The 19,741-nt window shown below is 37.7% G+C and overlaps 1 protein-coding gene across 1 annotated transcript in view; it reads right to left on the bottom strand.

Annotated features, from left to right (window-relative positions):
• ABCA4 (ATP binding cassette subfamily A member 4) overlaps nucleotides 1–19,741 on the bottom strand; it is a 67,213-nt gene that overhangs the window by 30,155 nt on the left and 17,317 nt on the right. The window contains exons 10-18 of the mRNA XM_042873661.1: nucleotides 19,369–19,485; nucleotides 18,394–18,591; nucleotides 14,899–15,104; nucleotides 13,990–14,166; nucleotides 11,939–12,161; nucleotides 10,782–11,003; nucleotides 9,100–9,304; nucleotides 6,414–6,512; nucleotides 2,276–2,500 (exon numbers count right to left, since the gene is read on the bottom strand). Coding sequence (XP_042729595.1) covers nucleotides 2,276–2,500; nucleotides 6,414–6,512; nucleotides 9,100–9,304; nucleotides 10,782–11,003; nucleotides 11,939–12,161; nucleotides 13,990–14,166; nucleotides 14,899–15,104; nucleotides 18,394–18,591; nucleotides 19,369–19,485 — 1,672 coding nt within the window. The remainder of the gene's footprint in view (nucleotides 1–2,275; nucleotides 2,501–6,413; nucleotides 6,513–9,099; nucleotides 9,305–10,781; nucleotides 11,004–11,938; nucleotides 12,162–13,989; nucleotides 14,167–14,898; nucleotides 15,105–18,393; nucleotides 18,592–19,368; nucleotides 19,486–19,741) is intronic.

Genomic DNA, 19,741 nt, shown 5'->3' with positions numbered 1-19,741 from the left:
TCACGTGCCAGGGCCAGATTCTCCAGTCAGACCTGCATCTAACTGAAAAAAATTCTTAACTGCAGCTCAATTTACTTAGATTCACCCAGGTATGAGCGGCAGAAGAAAAGGAGCCCAGAAGTACAATGGTCTGTGGAGAGGTAAACTCACTGGATCAGGTGGAGCTGAACAAGTTTTCTGTTTATACTGTGTAGCAGATTATTTAATACAGTTGTCTACAGATACTTAGATAGGCCAAGAGATTACACTAAACAAGCAGCATGTTGCCTCTCCAGCCGGGCCGAAATCTGCCATTCAAATCATCTGCCCAGCTGTGCATTCTTTTACCATGATGCTTTTAAAAAACAAGATTTGCCTTTAATCCTGGTAGGTGAAATCTACCCCCTTGCTGAGGTCAGCTAAACTTAGGCAGTACCTAACATGAGCTGGAACATGGAATGGCTATCTCTCAGGATTAAAAATGTATTCTTACAAATAGAATCATCAGATTTTTTATTGGATCGACTTCTAGACAAAACAAATTTCTTTTGAAGTGAATTAGCCCCTGGGCAATATGAATTATGGGAGCTGAGAAATTTAAATAAAGACATCCCTCCCCCTATCCTCCCATCCACTTTTGTTTACACAGAATACTTAAGGCTTTGCAGGAAGGTTTGTTTTGCAATTGCAGCTTACTTAAATCATTCAGTATCCAGCAGGCCTGTGTGGAAAGCAGCCAATACCATCTGGGTGAAACCAGCCCCACATCCATTAGTGGCTTTTAAGACTCTGTTATTACACACAATGCTTGGGAAAAGTCCCAGACATATCATACACTAGAGAGCTGTATGTACTAAGGAGTAGATGAAATAATTCATCTAGATGGGGTAGCTTTATTTGAAATAAAATTATGCTTATAAAATACTTTTTCTTCTGCTTTTTGAAGGAATCTAGACTTTTAACCCAGTGGGCCTGGAAGAGTAATTGACAAGTTCTGAGGCAAACACAGATGACCAGTAATTGTTTTGCATCACTCAAAAGGTCAAAAATTTTTTGACAATCTAGGTCTGCTACTAGGCAGCAGAGTTTGTAGGGGATGCAGATGGAGGCTTTGCGATATGCTCGAAGTACATCAAGCAGTTAGAACACATTTATACTGTCTGCTGTGCTCTTCTTCTGCTACTTCTACTTCTGCTAGTACTGATTTGCACCTGAGTCAAGTAATTGTATTTCCCACTCCATTACTATTATATGAAGCACCAGTGCTATCCTGAAGCCATTTTGAAAAGTATCCTTGGACTACACTAGGTCCACTCTTGGCATCTCCATCCATCTCTTTCAGTTCCTGTATAGCTGGCTGAAAGGGAAGGAAGGCTTCTTTGTGCCTACAGCGATAAGCAAAGCCCTTCCTTTGTGGCCATGTAGCAGCTGGAACCAGACAGCTGATGAATACACACCACAAAGATAAGGCAGTACTAGGAGAAGATCGACTGGGTAACCTTTGCCCTCTGCCTGTCTTTTTTCTTTTGAAGTCCTGTCCTGTTTCTATTCACCCTGAATGCATGTTCTCAGTGCCTACGTGAGGAGCTGTGACGACCCTACTTTTATCTCCATCTTCTCAAGAGACAGCTGTCTGTAGTGGTTACTTTTGCTACAGAATCCATATGCATTCCTCTGAGCATCACATGCAGAAAACTCTGGCTCTCCACAAAAGAAAACACTGGCACTTAAAAACAAGACAGGTCATTCAGTAATTCTTAGGTGATGGCTTATGTCAGCATCCGAAAAGGCTAGAGACAGATACACAGCACTTCAGATAAATCCCTTTGAAACCAGCCTTTACCCTCAGATGCAAGACACACCAAAGATAGGCAAAAAAAAGGTGGGGGGAAAAGAATATTGTTCCTTCCTGTCTTCCTCTCAGCACAAGTATTTATACTGAAGGTATAGTTCTGTTTAATTCTAGGAGGTAAGTTTATGCCTCTTGAAGGCTTCCCTTAGCAAGAACACTAACTTGTTATAGAGACAGCCTGTATTTCCATTGTAAAAAAACAAATCTCTTGAAAACAAATTTCTTGAAAGGAAACTCTTCTATGTGTGGCAACTAAAGTATTCTGAGGGACCTCAAATGTAGAGGAGTCAGTGAGAAAGTAGCTGGGAGAGTTAGTGCCTCTTTTAAGCTTAGCTCTGGTAGCTGCATACTCTGCAATGACTCCAATCATTCCCATGTCTACTTTGTTATTAAGTACAATGAGTACGGTGTCTGAGAAGTACTCAGATTGCTCTCTCTCCTTACTATTCATTTCATCTTTGTCCTGGACATCTGTCTTAGGCTTCCCCTGCTCGCCGAGTTCTTTTTCTCGTTTGTGTTTACATTGTTTGTTTTTACCATCCTTCTTCCCCTGGTTGCCATTCTTTTCTTCTGGCTTTTCAGGTTCTTCACATTTCTTTGTTCTGCTTTCATTTCTTTCCCCATCCACGGCCTTTTGATCCACACAACCTTCTGACTCTGAAGCTTTTTCTACATAAATAAAAATATCCGACATTTAATCAACTAAAACTTATTTTCCTCTTCAGAGGTACTTTGAGGAAAAGAAGGCAGTCCTCAAACTTGAGCTCTGCAGGAGCATAAATCATCACAATGCATTACTGAAACTATCAACACAGTACTTGCAGCCATCTAGCTTAAAGTCTGCTTCAGTGTCCGGAAAAGACATTTAAGGAAGAAAACTGACAATTCTGCAATTATGGATTCAAGAGTAGAACATTTTATACGTTTATACTTTGTCCATGCAGCTCCAGACTAAATTATTCACCAGAGAATAAGAGAAAAACTATACAAATATTCACCAGGTTTATAGAGACTCAGAGAAAAACAAACAAACAAATTAAAAGGTTAAACGAAAAACAAACTACTACCTAGATTAAGAGACTAGCTGCAGGCCAGAGTGAGTGAGTGGTGTTGTTTTTTGTACAAGAATTTCTGGCTTCCCAACTTGGTCTAACATCATGCGTCCACAAAGTGGACAGTCACACAAAATCACTGACAGGGACAGGCCTGAATCATGAAAAAATGTGATATAAGAAGGACCTCCAGAAGCAACTGTTACAAAACAGATTCAAGCTGGTACCTTGGAATGCAACTAGCATTGTCAGATGGTCTGAGACTAAATTTTATTACGGAACTTCACCATAACTTTCTGCTTTAAGGAATTATAGTATACAAAGCCACATTAAATTATTAAATGGATACATAAACAAATTTACCTGGTCACCAAAAATGGAAAAATCAGTGAAACAAAACTTCTGTAGAAGACTTTAAAATTACCCAAATGATATACCAGTTTAATTTTCAGCCTTGCATCTTCATTATCTGAAATTTTCTTATCCTATCTTCTTTCCAATGTATTTACCAGTTAAGAAAAACAAAGAAAATGCCCAGTATTATCCTTGAAAGAAAATGTAAGTGTTGAAAGAAGTTTAACATCTGTTCTTGTAAGCTGAAGAACAGAAGAATCTTAATTCTTCAGAGAAATAAGTAAGAATCATTAACTTCCTATACAGGAGTTGGCCTTTCCAATGTTCCATGCTTGAGAAAACTCAAGGCAATGTTATTTGGAGGACAGAACAGTTTTCAGTTATAAGTATCTGCACGCCCTAATGCTAGATCAGATATTCATGGAATAATTTATATCAGAAAGGGCTTCCAAGGGCATAAGAAACTGGCCAATTTAGAGCAGGCTAGCTATCTTGAAGAATGGAGATTTTACAGCCTCTTTGGGCAACCTGTTCCACTGTTTGACAGTACCTTCACAGTAAAGACTTTTTTTCTTATATTGAATCAGAATTCCTGTTTTCCACCTTACATCCATTGCCTTTCATCCTTCTGCTGGGCACTTCTGAGAAGTCTGTCTCTCTCTTAGCCTTCTCTCTTAAGGCTGAGCAGATCCAGATCTCTCAGCACCTCCTCATTTGGTAATATGCTGCAGGTTCTAATTAACTTGGTGGCTCTTTCCTTGCCAATGCTCTGCATTAACTAAATGTCTCCCTTTCACTAGGGATGCCCAAATAGACAACTCAGTATTCCAAGTACAGTCTCACGAACTTTGACTAGATTGCAATGATCATTTCCACTGAACTACTGACTACACTATTGCTAATGAAGTTGAGGATGAAGTTGGTCTTCTTGACTACAGAGACACAAAACTTGATGGCTCATGTTCAACATGTTGTCCATTAGAACTTGCGTACAAAGCTGTCTGCCAGCCCGGTTGTGAACAATCTGTACTGTTGTATGGGGTTATTCTATCCCCATTTATGCATTTACTTTGTTGAACTCTGTAAGGCTTCTGTGAAGACATTTCTACAGCCTCTCTTTTGGTCCCTCTGTAATAGCTGCCCTGTGCTCCACTGTTTCCTCCAACTTGGAACTTGGTATCTTCCACAAACTTTCTCCCATCACTCAAATTTGAAGCCACTGAACAGTACTGACCTCAATATTAGTCCATGAGGATGCCACTAACTGGTTCTCAGCTAGGCTTTGTATTGCTGTTCACACTCCTTTGGGCCCAACAAGTCCAATATATTTTCTATTCACTTTATTATTCACTCAAGCAGCCTATATCTAACTAATCCGTCTGTCAGAATGCTACAAGAATTCACACTAAAGGCACTGCTAAAGGTTTGATGACATCTGATGTTTTGTTTTCATCAGTAATTCAGTGCTTTTCAACACAGAAGAAAATCAGATTGGTTAGGCATGATTTGCTCTTGGTTAATCCGTGTTCTTTATTTACTATCACTTTGTCTTTCATGTACTTGCCTTTCAAGAAGGATCTACCTTATAACATTGATAGGTACTGAGGACAGCATCAACAGAACAAGGATGAGATCTAAAGAAGAGACTATTAAACTGTGCCTTTTTTTTTTCAACAGTGAACTGTCAGGTCAGCTCAGCTATCTGTTGTAACTTCATAAAATAAACTCTAGGCTTTACTTCGGCAAAATGTTTTTTGAAGCAATATGAAAAATAATATTAAAAACTGGCAATAAAGTGGAGGCCACTAGCTTACCTGAGCAACTGAATCTTTTGGTATTTTTAAGCCTAAAAAATCATGCATCTCTCTTGTACTGGAAATACATTAACAACACACAGAACATATGAGTCATTAAGTTACACAGAAAAATTGTTTTTTACTAAATTTAGGTTAAGTCAAGTAACTACAAAAATGGTAAAACCCTGCAAGAAGCTATGGTCCAAATTTTAGAAACTCAAAGGAGCTCTTGTGCAGGATATGCCCAAATTCCATAGAAAGACAATGACATGTAGTGCCTGACGTCTGTACCTTGAAAATTTTGTCACTCATCTATGAACATGACATGTTCCAAGTCTTCCTTCATTTCTTTCCTCCTCCTTCCTACACATATTCTAAATTGGTGGGCAGCAGTTGCAAAGCACAAACAGTCAACAGACTCTATAATGATCTAGACAAGCCTCTATCATTCTGAATAGACTCACAGCAAGTCTAAGGGAAAACTTGCTCATCGTCTCAAAATGTGCAGTAAGACAAAGCCTTTTCAAAGATAACAATGTTATAGCCTCCTCTTTTCTGACAGAACATGTGAGCTCTGGATGTATTATCAGCATATTTACAGATAGGATTAATTCCCTTCTGGTCTAAAAACGTTCACCTGAAATGAGACTGTCTTGCCAGTAGCTTGAATTGATGAAGGATAAAGATAGCAATAAAAAGACGGAAGGAATTATTTCTTCATCTGACATTTTCATTAATTTTATTGTTACTTGTCAGTTTAAGACAGGTTTCAAAATATCACCTTCAGCAATCCTCTTTTCCAGACATTAATCATCTTTACACACTAGTTCCTATTTAAATACAATCATCCACACAATATTACCTATTTACTATAGCAGTATCAATGCACAGAAAACAAGTGCAAAAGCAGGACTTCAGGACTCACTCAAATTGGTCAAAGGGTGACAAATTTTGATCTTGCTTACAAATCAAAAGGAAACCAAGTTATATTAGTTTAAATTAGGAAATAATCATGTATAGATAGATGTGAGAGTCTCAGTGTAAATAAGATCATCACTGTTTCATTCTGACTAATTTAATAAATGCTATGTTGTGCAATAAGAACTCCTCAAATGTCTCGAAAGGTTTTAGTTAGAGTGGAAGGTTGATGATGCTTGTTAAACCATGCTTTACTGGCTCTCAGATGGAACGCTGACTCACCTCTCTCAACTCTAATAATAGCAGACCACCACAAGTTCAAAGGCACCTGCTGAGATTCCCATTACATGGCTGTCCCTAATCTTTGCAGCAATTTGTGTATTGGAAATGTGGTTGCATAAGCACCTCTAGATTAGTGGTTTCCAAGTTATTTCTAAATACCAGAGTTTTAAAAGAACTCACCATCAGCTGTTGCTGTTTTTTCAGCTTTTGGGTTTCTAGAACCAAGCCAGTAAGACTCCTGCAAAGGGAAATACCAAGGCTGTGGTAGGCCATAGTCCCCTGCAAGAAAAATAAGAAGGTGATGTGTGCTTTGTAAGCACATTCTTTGCTGAGCACAAATAAATCTAGACAAAATCTGAATTACAGTTACAAACACCTGCAGTTGCATCAGCAGTCATAGTGTTAAGATATCAGAAGGCCAAACTGCACACTAACTACCTGGTAGAACAGATTTTATTTGCTTTTTTTTTTTTTTTTTTTTCCGAACATGAGTAAAGAATTCAGAAAATGTGTGATCTGATTAGCCCTATGTTTTATTAAATAAAATGTGGTTTAGTTACAGAAGCTATTCTCTACCTGAGGACAATTTGAAATCTCGCCAACCAGGCAGTAGTTGCCAAGGCACATCCTGATTACTTTAGATGTGATCCCAGCCTCACTCAATCATTTTCTTTTAATTTCCCCTCAACACTCGAGAGCTGACAAGAGCAAAAAATCTCACCACACTTACATTTATTACATTGGGCCTGAATTCAACACTGGCAGTGAGAAAAGAGACTGTTTTAGCACATAGCCTTCTGGGAAAAAATGACAACTAAGTAAACCTTTTCTTAAACAGAAACGGACTTTTTTGGTCAAAAGCTTGAAAAAAGAAAGTACAATAACATTATCAGTACTTGTTGGACCAGACTAGAGTCAGTGGGGTTAACTCTGGTGTTCTTGGGTCTCACTAATTCATAGAATATAGGGATCTGAGCTGCTGCATTTAAAACAGGCATGCTTGTGAACCTACACATTATCGATCTTGTGTTATTTAAAATAGGCAATCAGAATTTTTGATGCTCACTGATAGTGGGGCTGTACAGAAAAACTCTTTGTGAAAGCGTCTGTATTTTTTTTTCTGGCAAAAATAGCCTTCTTGTGAGGCAACCAATTGTACTGCCATTAATACGCACAAATACCCCATCTGCATTCATAAATAGTTTGCCTTGCACTTGTTACAGACTGTAATTATATCCTTTTGAAGCTGGTGGCAAAAACAACTGCTTCTCATTCAGGATGAATGCAAAAAGCCAAGTAAGCTCCATTATGGAACAGAATGCTTAAGTAGCCAAAGGACTAGCTTGTCAACAAGTGGTCATCTGCAGAAAAAAAAAACTTGAGCAGGAGCTGATCCATATGATTCATAGGATTATCCAGGGAATTCATACAGTACACTACAGCATGGATTTGGAAGGGCTACGTTTGTATAAGAGAGAAATGCTAAGCAAAACATCAGACGCAGGAGAAGAAAGATGAGGAGATCGCAAAACAAATACTGGGAGGAACTGAAGCTACTAGATAGAAATGCAGAGGAATACTACTTTGTGTAAAGTGATAACAGAAAAAGATATACTTGGAAAAGCAAGTGAAGAAACTTTCTCCTGTTGTTTAAGTTTTGCTGAGTTCATGGAAATAGTGCATTATGCATACTTGAAAAAACCACCAGATTTGCAACACAGGCTTGTCCAAAAAAGGACTTTTAGGAAAGTTACTCCATATCAGCCTTGAGAATCAAAAGATCAATAATAAATTGCATTAAACTTCTTTGGGAGGACATGTTCGTTAAAATTCAAAAAGGTATTAATTTGATATAGCATAGCTCACTTAGGAAGGGACACAAAAATAGCAAGATTCAGGCCATATTTTAATCTGAAGCAAAATATTCCCAGACACAGTTTTAAAAAATCCGTATGTTTTCTGATTGGGATTAATTATTCTCAGTGATGTGCTCAGACAAGCACTGTCTTACTGTAGCAATCAATTATTTTTCTTCATAGCTAGAAAATCTGCAAGGCCTCAAAGCCTGAGTAGCCACACAATCAAAGAAAAGAGCATCCTGGAGATAGTCATGTGCCAAGAAACACATTCTGGAATAGCAGTTCACATGCAGAGAAAAAATTAATGAAAACAAAGCTTGCTCTCTTGCATAGCATAAGAGTCTGCATTTATTGCTGTGTAATAGTATTGAATAAGAGGGAGGACAGCCACTTAAGCTACAAGGATAAACAATTTTCTCGTAGAGAAACTCCTTAAACTTTGTAGTTGATAACCAAGAAAATCCTTTTATGATTTTGCAACTAGAACCAGGATGCCCATTAAGAAAAAAATCCACAAAGAAACTTTCACAGCTGTCTAGGAACCAGTACCCGTCAGGAAATAGTACCCTCCTCTAAGAAAGGACTGGCCTAATGTGGCCATGGTATATTTATGAACTAGCGTCATTATTTTGGTATTTTTAAAATGTATAGGTGAGGATGATAAATTCTCATTAGAAATGGTCAAAACGTCTCAAAAGGGAAATATGCACATAAATTGACTTTGAAGGTATTTTTGTTAATTTAATTTCTATTTAAATTTTGACACAGAACCAGGACTTGCACCATCTTTCTTCTTTCCTCCATTTACATTCATTTCAAGAGCAAAATGGGAGAAAGAAAAAAGAGAAAAAGAAAAAGCTCTTAATAAATGAGTGGGGCCATAATGGGTAACACTCATGGTCTAGAGCATCAAACATCCTGTTTCTGAAAGAGAAATACTCAGAAACTGATTAGATTAGTGTAATTTACAACTGCCACTATTTTATATTAGTAAGAAACTGGCATACCTGGAAAAACGTGATCAAGGTACCAAGAAAGTATTCCATAGAGAAAAGCATCAAAAAGCATCATTTTAATGGAAAATAAAAAACTATATTCATCTCCTTCCAAGGGACTGGTTCTGATGTTACCCCACTGTAAGCCAAGACCTTGCTCTTCGTAGCGTGACAAGTATTCTGTACCAAAACCAAAAGCTACTTGAGAAAGCAAACTCTGCAATAAAGAAAAAAACGTTATTAATTCAGACAGAGGGACATTTTTTAAACACAAAAATAAAAAGAGAAGACTTTTAGGGACTGGACTTCAAAATTTAATACTGCATAAAAATAGAAAGAAAAAAAATGTTCTCACTTTATTATTAGACTGGAGTATCTAATCCCCTGATTATGATGAGTGGTGCTGTAACTAAGCTGTAACTAGCCCAACTAGATCAAATTCAACCTTTCTTTAGTGATATGGGATCTTTGAAAGATTTTTATGTGAATGTCTCCACTCGGAAAATCCAAGATATGCATTTTGTACTGAAGAAATAAACCCCCTGGGTACGAGATAAGTCCAGTGTCAGGAACAAGACAAAGCACACCAGATGCTCAGAATAATGTTTGGTTTTCAATTACCACTCACTGCTCAATTATTTTACTTGTCCTAAAAAAAAATATTTTTCAGACATTCATTCACAAACACAACCCTGCTGTACTCCTTATAATTAGCTGTTCTTCAGCGGCCAGCCTTTTAAGAACAAATATAAGACAACCAAGCACACCAGGAACAGAAAAAAGCATTCACTGCTTCCAGTTGCAAATTAGTTCAACTGGAACAGTTCTTGGTTCTGTCATCCTTCTCTTTTTGGTGAGATTTATCTTTATGCTCAGATTGTGCGTGAATTTCAAAATTTCTTCTCAAATCAGAACTTGTCATGGGCCAACCTAACTCAGTTCCTGACTTACTCACAGAAATGTTTTGTGTTGTATTACTTTTATTTGTAGAACTTAAACTGGTATACATTCCATCTATAGATTTCTTAGTGCAAGAGTAGAGGACAGTACATTTCTTACCTAAGCTGTTAAAATGCTCCACAGAGATGGGAAGACTGCATTTAGTTCCCTTCCTGTCTGACTCGTTGTGGTGAAGAAAATCAATCTAAATAATTCTGCATGCTCATAGTTCTGTTTCACAGAAAAGTAAAAAGTTTCCAGCTTCACAGCAAGATATTTGCCAAAGCTTTGATTTCTGTTTTCAAATCCTACTTCTAAGTTCATGTAAAGAAGGAAAGCGAACATGAGATCTTCTCAACCTTATATTACTCTTCGGCTAGATTAGAGGGTATGAAAAAGACAACCCCTTCTATTAAGTGCCTTTTTATTTATTAAATATACCAGAAGTGAAAACTGTTTTGAATTACAGGAATTATTCGAAACTTTTTTAACTGTGATTTCCTAACATCCAGACAGAAAATGATATTTATTGAATTTTCTAAAAGCCATAAAACTATTTCTTGGTCACCAGGCCTGCTAAAAAAGCCTATTCTCTTCCAGTCTTTAGTTATTTGAGAGAGGTCTAGAAGTGTCTGTTCCCACGATTGGAAAAAGCTGAGAGGATGAGGTGTGCGGTGCTTTGTTACTCACACACAGATACTGAGCAGGGCAGTTAAAATTTGAACCCAAAGATATTATATGAGTGAAAGACTTACTGCTAGGATCTTCAGATTAACAGTCATGCGATCTTGCCAGACAAAGCAGACAATGTGAGGCAGGTACAAGGTGAAATACAGGACACCACTGCAGGCAGCTGCCAGATTTGCTTTGGAGAAAAATGTGCTCAACAAGAAACATTGCATTATGGTGGCTGTATTGAATGTCAGTAGAAATAGGAAGAAGAGAAGCGGATTGCTATAATTCAGGACTTGGCCGTGCTGTAAGCAAAAGGAAAAGATTAATTTAAGAGTGCTACTCGTGTTCTGAACTACTAGAAAATGCCAGAATTGCTAATGAGACAATAACCTGTAACGAGCAATAAAAGCCATTCTTTCTCACCCACTTTTTTTTTTTTTTAATTCTTCCTGCCAGTAATGTTTCAACTCTTGTGGTCGTTACAATAACAAAAATCCTTCATCTAAATTTATTCTTGCTTTTGGATTGCGACTTCAGTTCAGTGCTACAGACTGTAAAGTACATATTTATATTCGATGACTGAATTAAGACTGCAGCTGATTGAAAACACATTCTGTCCTTGTCTTAATATGTAAATGATTCCAAGCAAGAAGTGCCAGTGTGGAAGTTCTCCTATTTTAAATGAAACCATCTGAACTGTCATAAATTTTTTTTCACTGATCTCATATCTTCTCCCCAGTTCGTCTGTTCAATGTGTAGGAAACATTATTTAAGAAAATCTGAAAAAAATACATCTTCAGAAAATATAACAGGAAAATTATAAAGCACTACTTTCTGAACGTAAATTACATTCTAATTCCAGAAGGCTATCACTGCTGAGGAAAACAACAGCAGTTTCTCAGAGGTCCCTGTGTACTAAGTAACCCACAGCATATCTTTTGACTATTCTTCCTTAGAACTTTTTGTAAATGAAACAACATACAGAGTAATTAATTAGATGTATTGTTTTGTGAGGGTTCTCACAAAAAATCTTTCCAGTAAATTTTACTTTCCATCTCTGCTAAGTGCTCACGCTGTACAGAGGACTGCTTACAAGAATGCGCTTCCTGCATGTTATGATCAGAACAAGTCAACAGCTGCTCCCATCTCCCTATGAATGACTACTATACCTTCCCAACAGCAAAGCATCAACAGTGCTAGGGAGAGTTTTTATGGTTGTTCATTTGATAACTCTTACCATAATCAGTGCTGTGAGGAGGAACGTGCTCACAGCCATCATGAAGAAGCTGTCTAGGAACCAAGTGCACCAAATCACTCCATTAGTGATGCCTCTGTTCTTCATAGCCTCCTTTAGACGCTTTTCCTTCTCCAGCACTATACTCTTCACAGTCATAGAAACGGAATATATCCAAGCTAGCACCATGAAGATGGGAAAGGAGCGGTTTAAGGTTATCATAAAGCTACAAAAGCAAGCGATGAAAAAATTTAAGTAAAACAGACAAATATTAAGATGAAAGGCAAGAACAGAAAGGAAAAGACTGGGAAAGAATGCATTTATTAAACAAGGGACTGGAAATTCTCAGTCTAAAACTAGGCTATGCATAGTGCAATGGAGCACCACAGGGTTTGCATATCCGCTCTGATATGCCTGTGGCTGCTGTAGGCTTCAGAGAGCTTTTGCACAGATGAAGATTCTGTACCGCAGTATTCTCAGAGGGGAGGAAGTAAACAGCAGGCTTGCCAGGGCAACTATCTGTCAAGGTTGGCAGGTAATGGTAGGTCAAACAACCTGTCTGCAATCTGCAGGTATCTGAACTACTAGAATTGCCTGCAAAGAAACACACTGAATAAATCAAAATGATTTCTGAAACATTCTTTTTTTAATAGTTTTTTTATTTTTTGAATGAGATTTGTAATAAGACAGCAGTAGTAAAGAGCAGCACTGGAACAGGCATGCTCCAATCAGAAAAGCATGCACCACACCATCTAGAGCACATGTTCAGGCAGTGCTAATGGGAAGGTCATAGCAACCACAAAACCTCTGAGGACCCTCTGCACCCAAAAGGCTCACTTTCTCACCCTCTGAGCAAAAAAAAAAAAAAAAAACAAAACCAAAAACCTTTCTCCTGCAGGAAAATAAATTCCTGGAATTCGTTGCTAGATTAGTGTGATATTTAAGACAAAAGCAGTCATTCTACAAAAAAATCAATGGACTGGAATTAAGGAAAAGAAGGCTAGATAAGATCAGGTAATTGCTGAAAACTGTATCATCATCACAAAGGAAGGAAAAGGACGGATGTTAGCAGAAACTGACAGCGCACATCCAGCTTTATTGCAAACACTCTTTATGTAGTTATAAATGGAAAAAAAAAATAGGGATTAGGATTCTGAAAGAAAAAGTTCCAAGAGCCTAAATTGTCTTGAGATTCTGCAAGATCTGTAGAGAGCTGGATGTCTTTGAGCACCAGAAATACGTAAAGCTGTGAGAACTACTATCTCTAAATATAGGGCTAGGGTTTGATAATACACCTGATGAGACTGGGTTGCTGTATTCTTCAGAACTTACAGAGATAGAAAGACAGGTATAAGTTCTACTGGGACTTGTATTGTTTGTTCAGTTTTTCTTTAGAAAATGGCTCTTTTTGTATAAAGGTAGATTTTAGAGATATAATTAGGGAAATAGGCTTGCTACAGTAGAGAGAATCCTAAATAAGTAACTGAAGGAGGCAGTGTGGGTTCTAATACAGGTCAGTGCTTTGCATTTAGTTTTGCTGCAGGAGCTGTTCAGTTTTAGAGTTAGTTGAAAGCTTTCAGAAAGATAAAGCTTTTGTTGGATCCTGTTTAATACACAAGGGATAGATCCAGGACTGACTTTTTTAGGTACCAAAGGATTTTATCTGGGTGTCATGCTGACAGTGAGTTCTCAGCTGTAATTAGTGTGAAATCTTACGTTATTACCTGAAAACAAACAAACAGACAAAACCCCAAAGTTGATTAGTTATTTATTCTGGTGTTAAGGGGGGTAGTGTTTTTTGCTCATTTTTGGTCTGGACACTGGTTGCCTGGTTGCAAAGGCCAGACTGGGGTTAGGGGTAGAAACTTGGCAAGGGTGGCTTTTGGAGTCTGGGTTACGGAGGGATATGGAAAAGAACAAATTCAGTTATGCCTCAGTTACTGCTCTCGGATATATGCCTTAGGACTAGAGTTAGAACTGGTGCTTGGGAGTCTTACAGCGTCCATCACATCAACTAGTCATCAGAACTGAAACAATAAACTGCTCTTACTCACACATCATCCACAAAACATGGATATGGCATTTGCTGAAGATAAATTCCTTGTGGCACTTCAGTGTTGGTCTGGGTCTTTATAATCCCATGCTCAATCATATCTTGGAGATATGCAAAGCCTCCCCAGATATAACGTAAATCATCCACAGGATCAGCTCTTGGACCAGGATCCCAATACCTTAAAAAAATTTCACATGGAAATCATTTGGGTAAACAGTAGCTTTAAGGAAAAAAATAAAAAAGGAAAAAAAATCTTAGCTACTGAAGTTGCTGGGGCATTGCTCATAGTTGCCTTTTCCAGTTTGGTCTGTCACAAAAACGATTGACAAAGATTATAACCTAGAATATTCTCTTGTTTCCTTTAATTTTCTCTATACTTAAACAGAATAGTAATTTTTCACAAAAATGTACATAAATAAATCATGTTGCAGAGAAATTGTTTTAGAATAGAAGTAACTATTTGTAACATACTATCCTTAGACATTGAGAGAGTTAGATTTCAGTCATCAGACCCCTATGTGGGGGCATTTGAGGAGATATAGCAGAGAAGTTCTGCTGTTCTGGTGGAGGAGAGATGGATCACAATCCATGTGGTTCTGCCTTGTTCACTTTTCTCTGTAATAGTGCCAGTTAAAATCTTGCTGCAGATTAATGAACAGATTCTGAGCACAGTCATTCCCTTTGCCATACACCCATGCACCTACCCACTACCTGGTCTGATGGTTGCACGAGTGATATACCACTTGTGTTAGAACCTGGTAAGTGGAGATGGATTCTGCTCTGCATTACATACTAAATACTGGTGAATACAATTGAATTTCATGCATGTATCCAAGACAGGTTCTAATGTCCTTGTATTGCATATACTCAGGTGATAACCAGGAATAACCAAGAAGGAATCACCACCTACCTATCTTTGATTTTATTTGTTTTCTCCACAGCATCTATGTCCATCCGAATCTTGTATTTCACATGCAGTGGAAGAGTTTTTCTTGTAGGGTCTATATCTGGAAAAACCACACCAGCCCAGAATTTGTTTTCCTCTAGTAAATGAAGGGCTTGATGAGTTAGCTGGGTTTCGTCATGATAGCCTTCAAATTTATCCAGAGTCAAGCACTACAAGTAACCACAAAGATAACAAATGCGTTGGAATAAGCTAGCAAGAGATATTAAAGCAAATATGAGTGGCTGACAATAGAAAACGTAGTTTCATACAAAGTAGTTGCGATTTTACTGTGAAAGCGGGCAAATATTGGAAAAGGATGTTCATACAGGATGCAAAGTTTCCATCTTTGGAGATACTCAAAACCCATCTGGACATGGTAGTGCGCAGCCTATTCTATTTGACACTGTACTGACAAATAGAGTTGTATTAAATGATCTCAGGAATCCTTTTCAACCTAAAAAATTGTACGATTATTTGCAAACTTGTAACCGTGACAAAGAGTAAAGATCTTCCTATACAGAGCAGAGAATGCTAGAATCCCACCTTTCAATCCCATTTACAATCAAGACACCTCTCTATTTATAGAAGGGTAGGGACTGAGTTTACTCACACGTTATGGCAGTAAGTTTCTAAACCTGACATCTCATCTCTGACATTTCCTTTTCTGCTTTACAGAGTACCCAGAGAGAGAGTTTCAGGAATTAAATGGGGGAGCCTTTTGAAACCAAGGAAGCAGTAGAATTAAAAGCAAATGCATTAATAAATCCTCCCAGCATCTCTTGTCTGGTCTGATAATATCTATCTGATTAACCAAATGTCCTCAACATACAGTTGAGGAAGAAAACCCAGCCCTCTGGATGAAAAGGATGCTTCCCCCATCCTGTTCTAGTCCTTGCAGGGCTTGAGGGAGTCATGAGCAACACACTATTTGGTTTCCTAGGCTAACGAATATCTTATAAGTATATTACTGACTCTACTACAGATACAGTGACAGAACATTGCCTTGCTTAATTAAGCTGTAAATTAGAAAAAAAAAAAAAAACATTAAATTTAGCATTTTATTTAGCAAAAGAGAAATCTCTTCTTCATCTCAAACTGGCTTCTTAGTATGGTTTAGGAGTTTTACTTAGCTAATAGCCTGAAAAGACACTAGGCATGGATGATCTCCACTTCTCTCTTACCATGGAACGTAACTACAGGGTCATACATGACCTTTCACTACAGAATGTACAGTGTCTGGACTAGACTGAGAAGCAGTACAGACTATTACCCAGGTGTCCAGTCAAAGAAGCAGCAAAGATTCAAAAGAGAAAACACAAGTGCTTATGGGTTCTCTTTGTGAGCAGAATGAAAGAAAAATTTGTGCAAGAATACAAGCTGACATATTAGTGTTGCAATAACAGCTCCTTTGAAGTGAAAAGAGATTTTATATTGTAGTCTACAAGACAAAATCTGGAATTCTTTCCCTTAACATGAATTGCATTCAAAACAAGTGCTGCATTCTCTAACTAGGCTTTTTTTCCCCAGTAAATTGCAACAGAGCTTGTGCCTTTAGAAACATTGTGATTTCAAAATTGATTCATCTTCCACTTGCTAAGATTTATTTCTTATCTTAAACCAGTAAATATTTAACAATTTTAAATGGCTCAACAAAGATGGGAAAACCAAAGTTAAATATCAACAAGAGGATTAGAAAATTAAAACAGAAATTAGTGTGTATTAAGAGGTGCTTAGCCCTCACAAAGAGTTTGTCTGTTCCATAGCCTAAGGTAATCAAAAGGAGCGACAGGAAATTCTTGGGGTGGTGCAAATAAGCAGCCACTGCATAACTTCTAAGATTCTCAGCTGTACCACACAAACCTGAAACCTCTAAGGATAACTTCTGGCAGTACATTACCCTCACTGTATACCCAGGTGAGAGATAGGGTGAACCTGAAAAGGAGCTATTTGTTCCCATTGTGCTTGGTACAGTGTGAAAACATTTCCAAATGCTAACAACTTAGTGTAAACAGCAGAGTTGAAAGTACTAGCTTGTTACAATGAGCTTAGGACACTAAGATCTACTACCAAGTACAGTAACTGCCCCAGTACTGTGAATATTCCACTACTGATCTGTATTGAAGCAATATATCTCACTCAGTTTAAGTAAGAAATAATTCTGCTAATATGATGCTAAACATCATCAGAAGAATTAGCAGAAGTTTGTGCGAAAGCTTTATTGCCCTCTATTACAACAGCTTTAAGAAGGCAGACAAACCATAAGGTCCTGCCTTCTTACATGGGTTCTTTTAGTTTGAACTAGACAGAAATCAACAGGGCTAGGGTTGATCCTGTTGCCTACAATTAGTATCAGCTTTCTCTGTGAGTTTGAGGCTTAGCCATTCAACCATTATTAACTATCCTTTCAGATACCGTATGAAGTAATTAAGCTCTTTAAAGACTCCAAACCTCAGATGAGAGATGCTAAATGTTGTGTATTATGGCCAAGTGCAACAGTGTTTTAAACTCTGAGTGTTAATCCTACAGCATTGCAGGCTCTACGAATTTTGTCTAATTTCTTAGGTTTACAAAGAAGAGTCGGCATTTCTTCTATCTAACTCAGCAGGAATCCATGCCATCTCAGGTCAGGTTACAAACATGCTTTTACCTAATATCAGAAAGCTACAGGAAAAGTATCACTTGTGTCACTTACCTGGCTCTGGAAAGGAATGGATGCAGTAGTTTGCTCAGTCCTCTAGAAATCTAATCTTTTTTTTTTAATCACTTACATTTTTATTTTTATAGATTTACTAATCTGAGTCTGACAAACTCATCTGTAAGTTACACTGTCCATGCTAGAGTAGCCTGATAAAAAGTATATTCCAAAGCATTTTCTGAATAGCTTCATATTTTCATCTATGTTTTTAGCATTTCTTTATTTATATGATGAAATTTCGTGCCACTTTCTCTACTGTGACTCTCAAAAAGCCTATAAAAAACACAGCACTCCTAGAAAATGGATGAAGAGATTCCAGGAAAGAGACAGACGTCTTGTCAGAAGTAGCTACAAAACAAGCAGAAACTCCCTGTTTTTTTGATCAGGTTCTCAAAATCCTGTACTGGGAATTCCCGAAGAACTATTAGTTCTCTAGTCCTGTCCTTGCTGAAAATAGCAGTCTGGTAGTCATTAAAAAACAAAACAACAACAACAAAAAAACAAACAACAAAAAAAACAAAACCCCAAAACAACAAAAAACAACAATACAGTTTTCCTTAAGGAATAAAGCACTTTCTGCTTCTCAGCCCCAAAGCACATTCAGACATTCAATTTACCTTTGGAATGCAGCATTAAGGGATTGTGAAATTTAAGTTTTGTTTTTGTTTTTTTTTTTGTTCTGCTGCCACAGATTTGAGGTACTGTCTGTCCTGCTTCAAGATATTCTCCAGAAAGATTCCCAGCAGAGAGAGAGATGCCCTTACCTCCAGATACTGACTGATCAAACGCAGAGCTTGGTCTGCAGCACTGAATATGTTCCTCCAGTCAAAATCCACCATTCCCTTTTCCCTACTCCCTGGAGGCCCATTGTGGAGAAAGTTGATAATGTATTCAGCAGTTAAGCCTTCAGCACCCAGCTGACTGTTCAGGAAGTCCCTCACTGTAGAGTGCTTCAGAGAGTCCTGAGAAAACATATTGGAACAGCTTTACTACAGTAATCCTCTTCATGTGTCATATTTAGAAAGAAAGGTTTCAACTTCCACAGCTCTTTCTGAACTGCGAAGTAGTACAAAAGGGTATATTAAGAAAGGAATTTTATAAATGGGTAAATATGTGTAGCCAAACTGGAGGTAAGAAACGAAGAATGGATAAGAAGGAATATATCCTTGAATACTAATTGCATTTTTTCTCCCTATAAGCAAGAGGATAAATGTAATAAATGTCTAATATAATAGGACAAGAAGCTTGGAAAAACATTTTATTTAGAATAAACTGCTTTATGGACTTCAATCACAGATACTACTTGCAGGTGATCAAAATCAGATCTAAGGGAAGAAGAAATAAGCCATTTCCTCAGGCAGTAAAAATTGCTGGGTCTAGCTAAAACATGGTTCTACTGGTTTCTTTCCCTAAGTAGCACTCTAGAAGATCAACTTGGGTGTTTTGAAGGACGCTTTGCAGAGGCTAGAAAGCAGTAATTACTGTCTTTATTAAGAACTCATTATCATACCGAAAAGAGAGTCTAAATCTGAGGTTGCCAAAGTCTCTGTAACACATTTAGGACCAGGTTTTAAGCCAAGCTCAGCCAGCAAACCAGCAACCTTATAGGCAACTGATTCCTTGCTGCAAAGGCTGTGCTTCCAGACAAACCTTCTAAAACATTTATCTTCTTGCTTAATAAAAATATAGGATGGTGAAAGGCTGCTCTTACTGAAGCTTCCTGCTAAGTTATAACATACACGGATCATATTCATTTGCAGGCTGTTTTGGAAGAAGTACCACAGCTGAGGTCCTACTTCTTCCCAAGCTTTGATCAACAGTCTGAGGCGTTCGAGTTCCTCAAAAGTGGAGTTCGCCTGAAGAAAACAGGAAAGAATGCTTAGAATGCAACAGAAACAAACATTGACAATCAATGAATTTACAATCCAGGCATTCAGTGACAGTGAAACTTGTAACTTAACTTACAAATGTGTACTTAATAAAATTTTTAAATGGCAGAACTATAAATACTCCTCAAAAAAGGGAATTTACAAAATCTATTTGGAATCAAGTCACTTAGGGTATGTTTCTGTGGTTCTTGTAATGAAAAAAAAAAAAAAAAAAAGCCCACAT

This window comes from Lagopus leucura, unplaced genomic scaffold (assembly GCF_019238085.1).
Source record: "Lagopus leucura isolate 7727_CA_CO unplaced genomic scaffold, USGS_WTPT01 Super-Scaffold_100009, whole genome shotgun sequence".
In the NCBI taxonomy this organism is placed as follows: Eukaryota; Metazoa; Chordata; class Aves; order Galliformes; family Phasianidae; genus Lagopus; species Lagopus leucura.
Note: the sequence above shows the minus strand (reverse complement) of the source record. Positions and strands in the feature narration are given on the sequence as shown.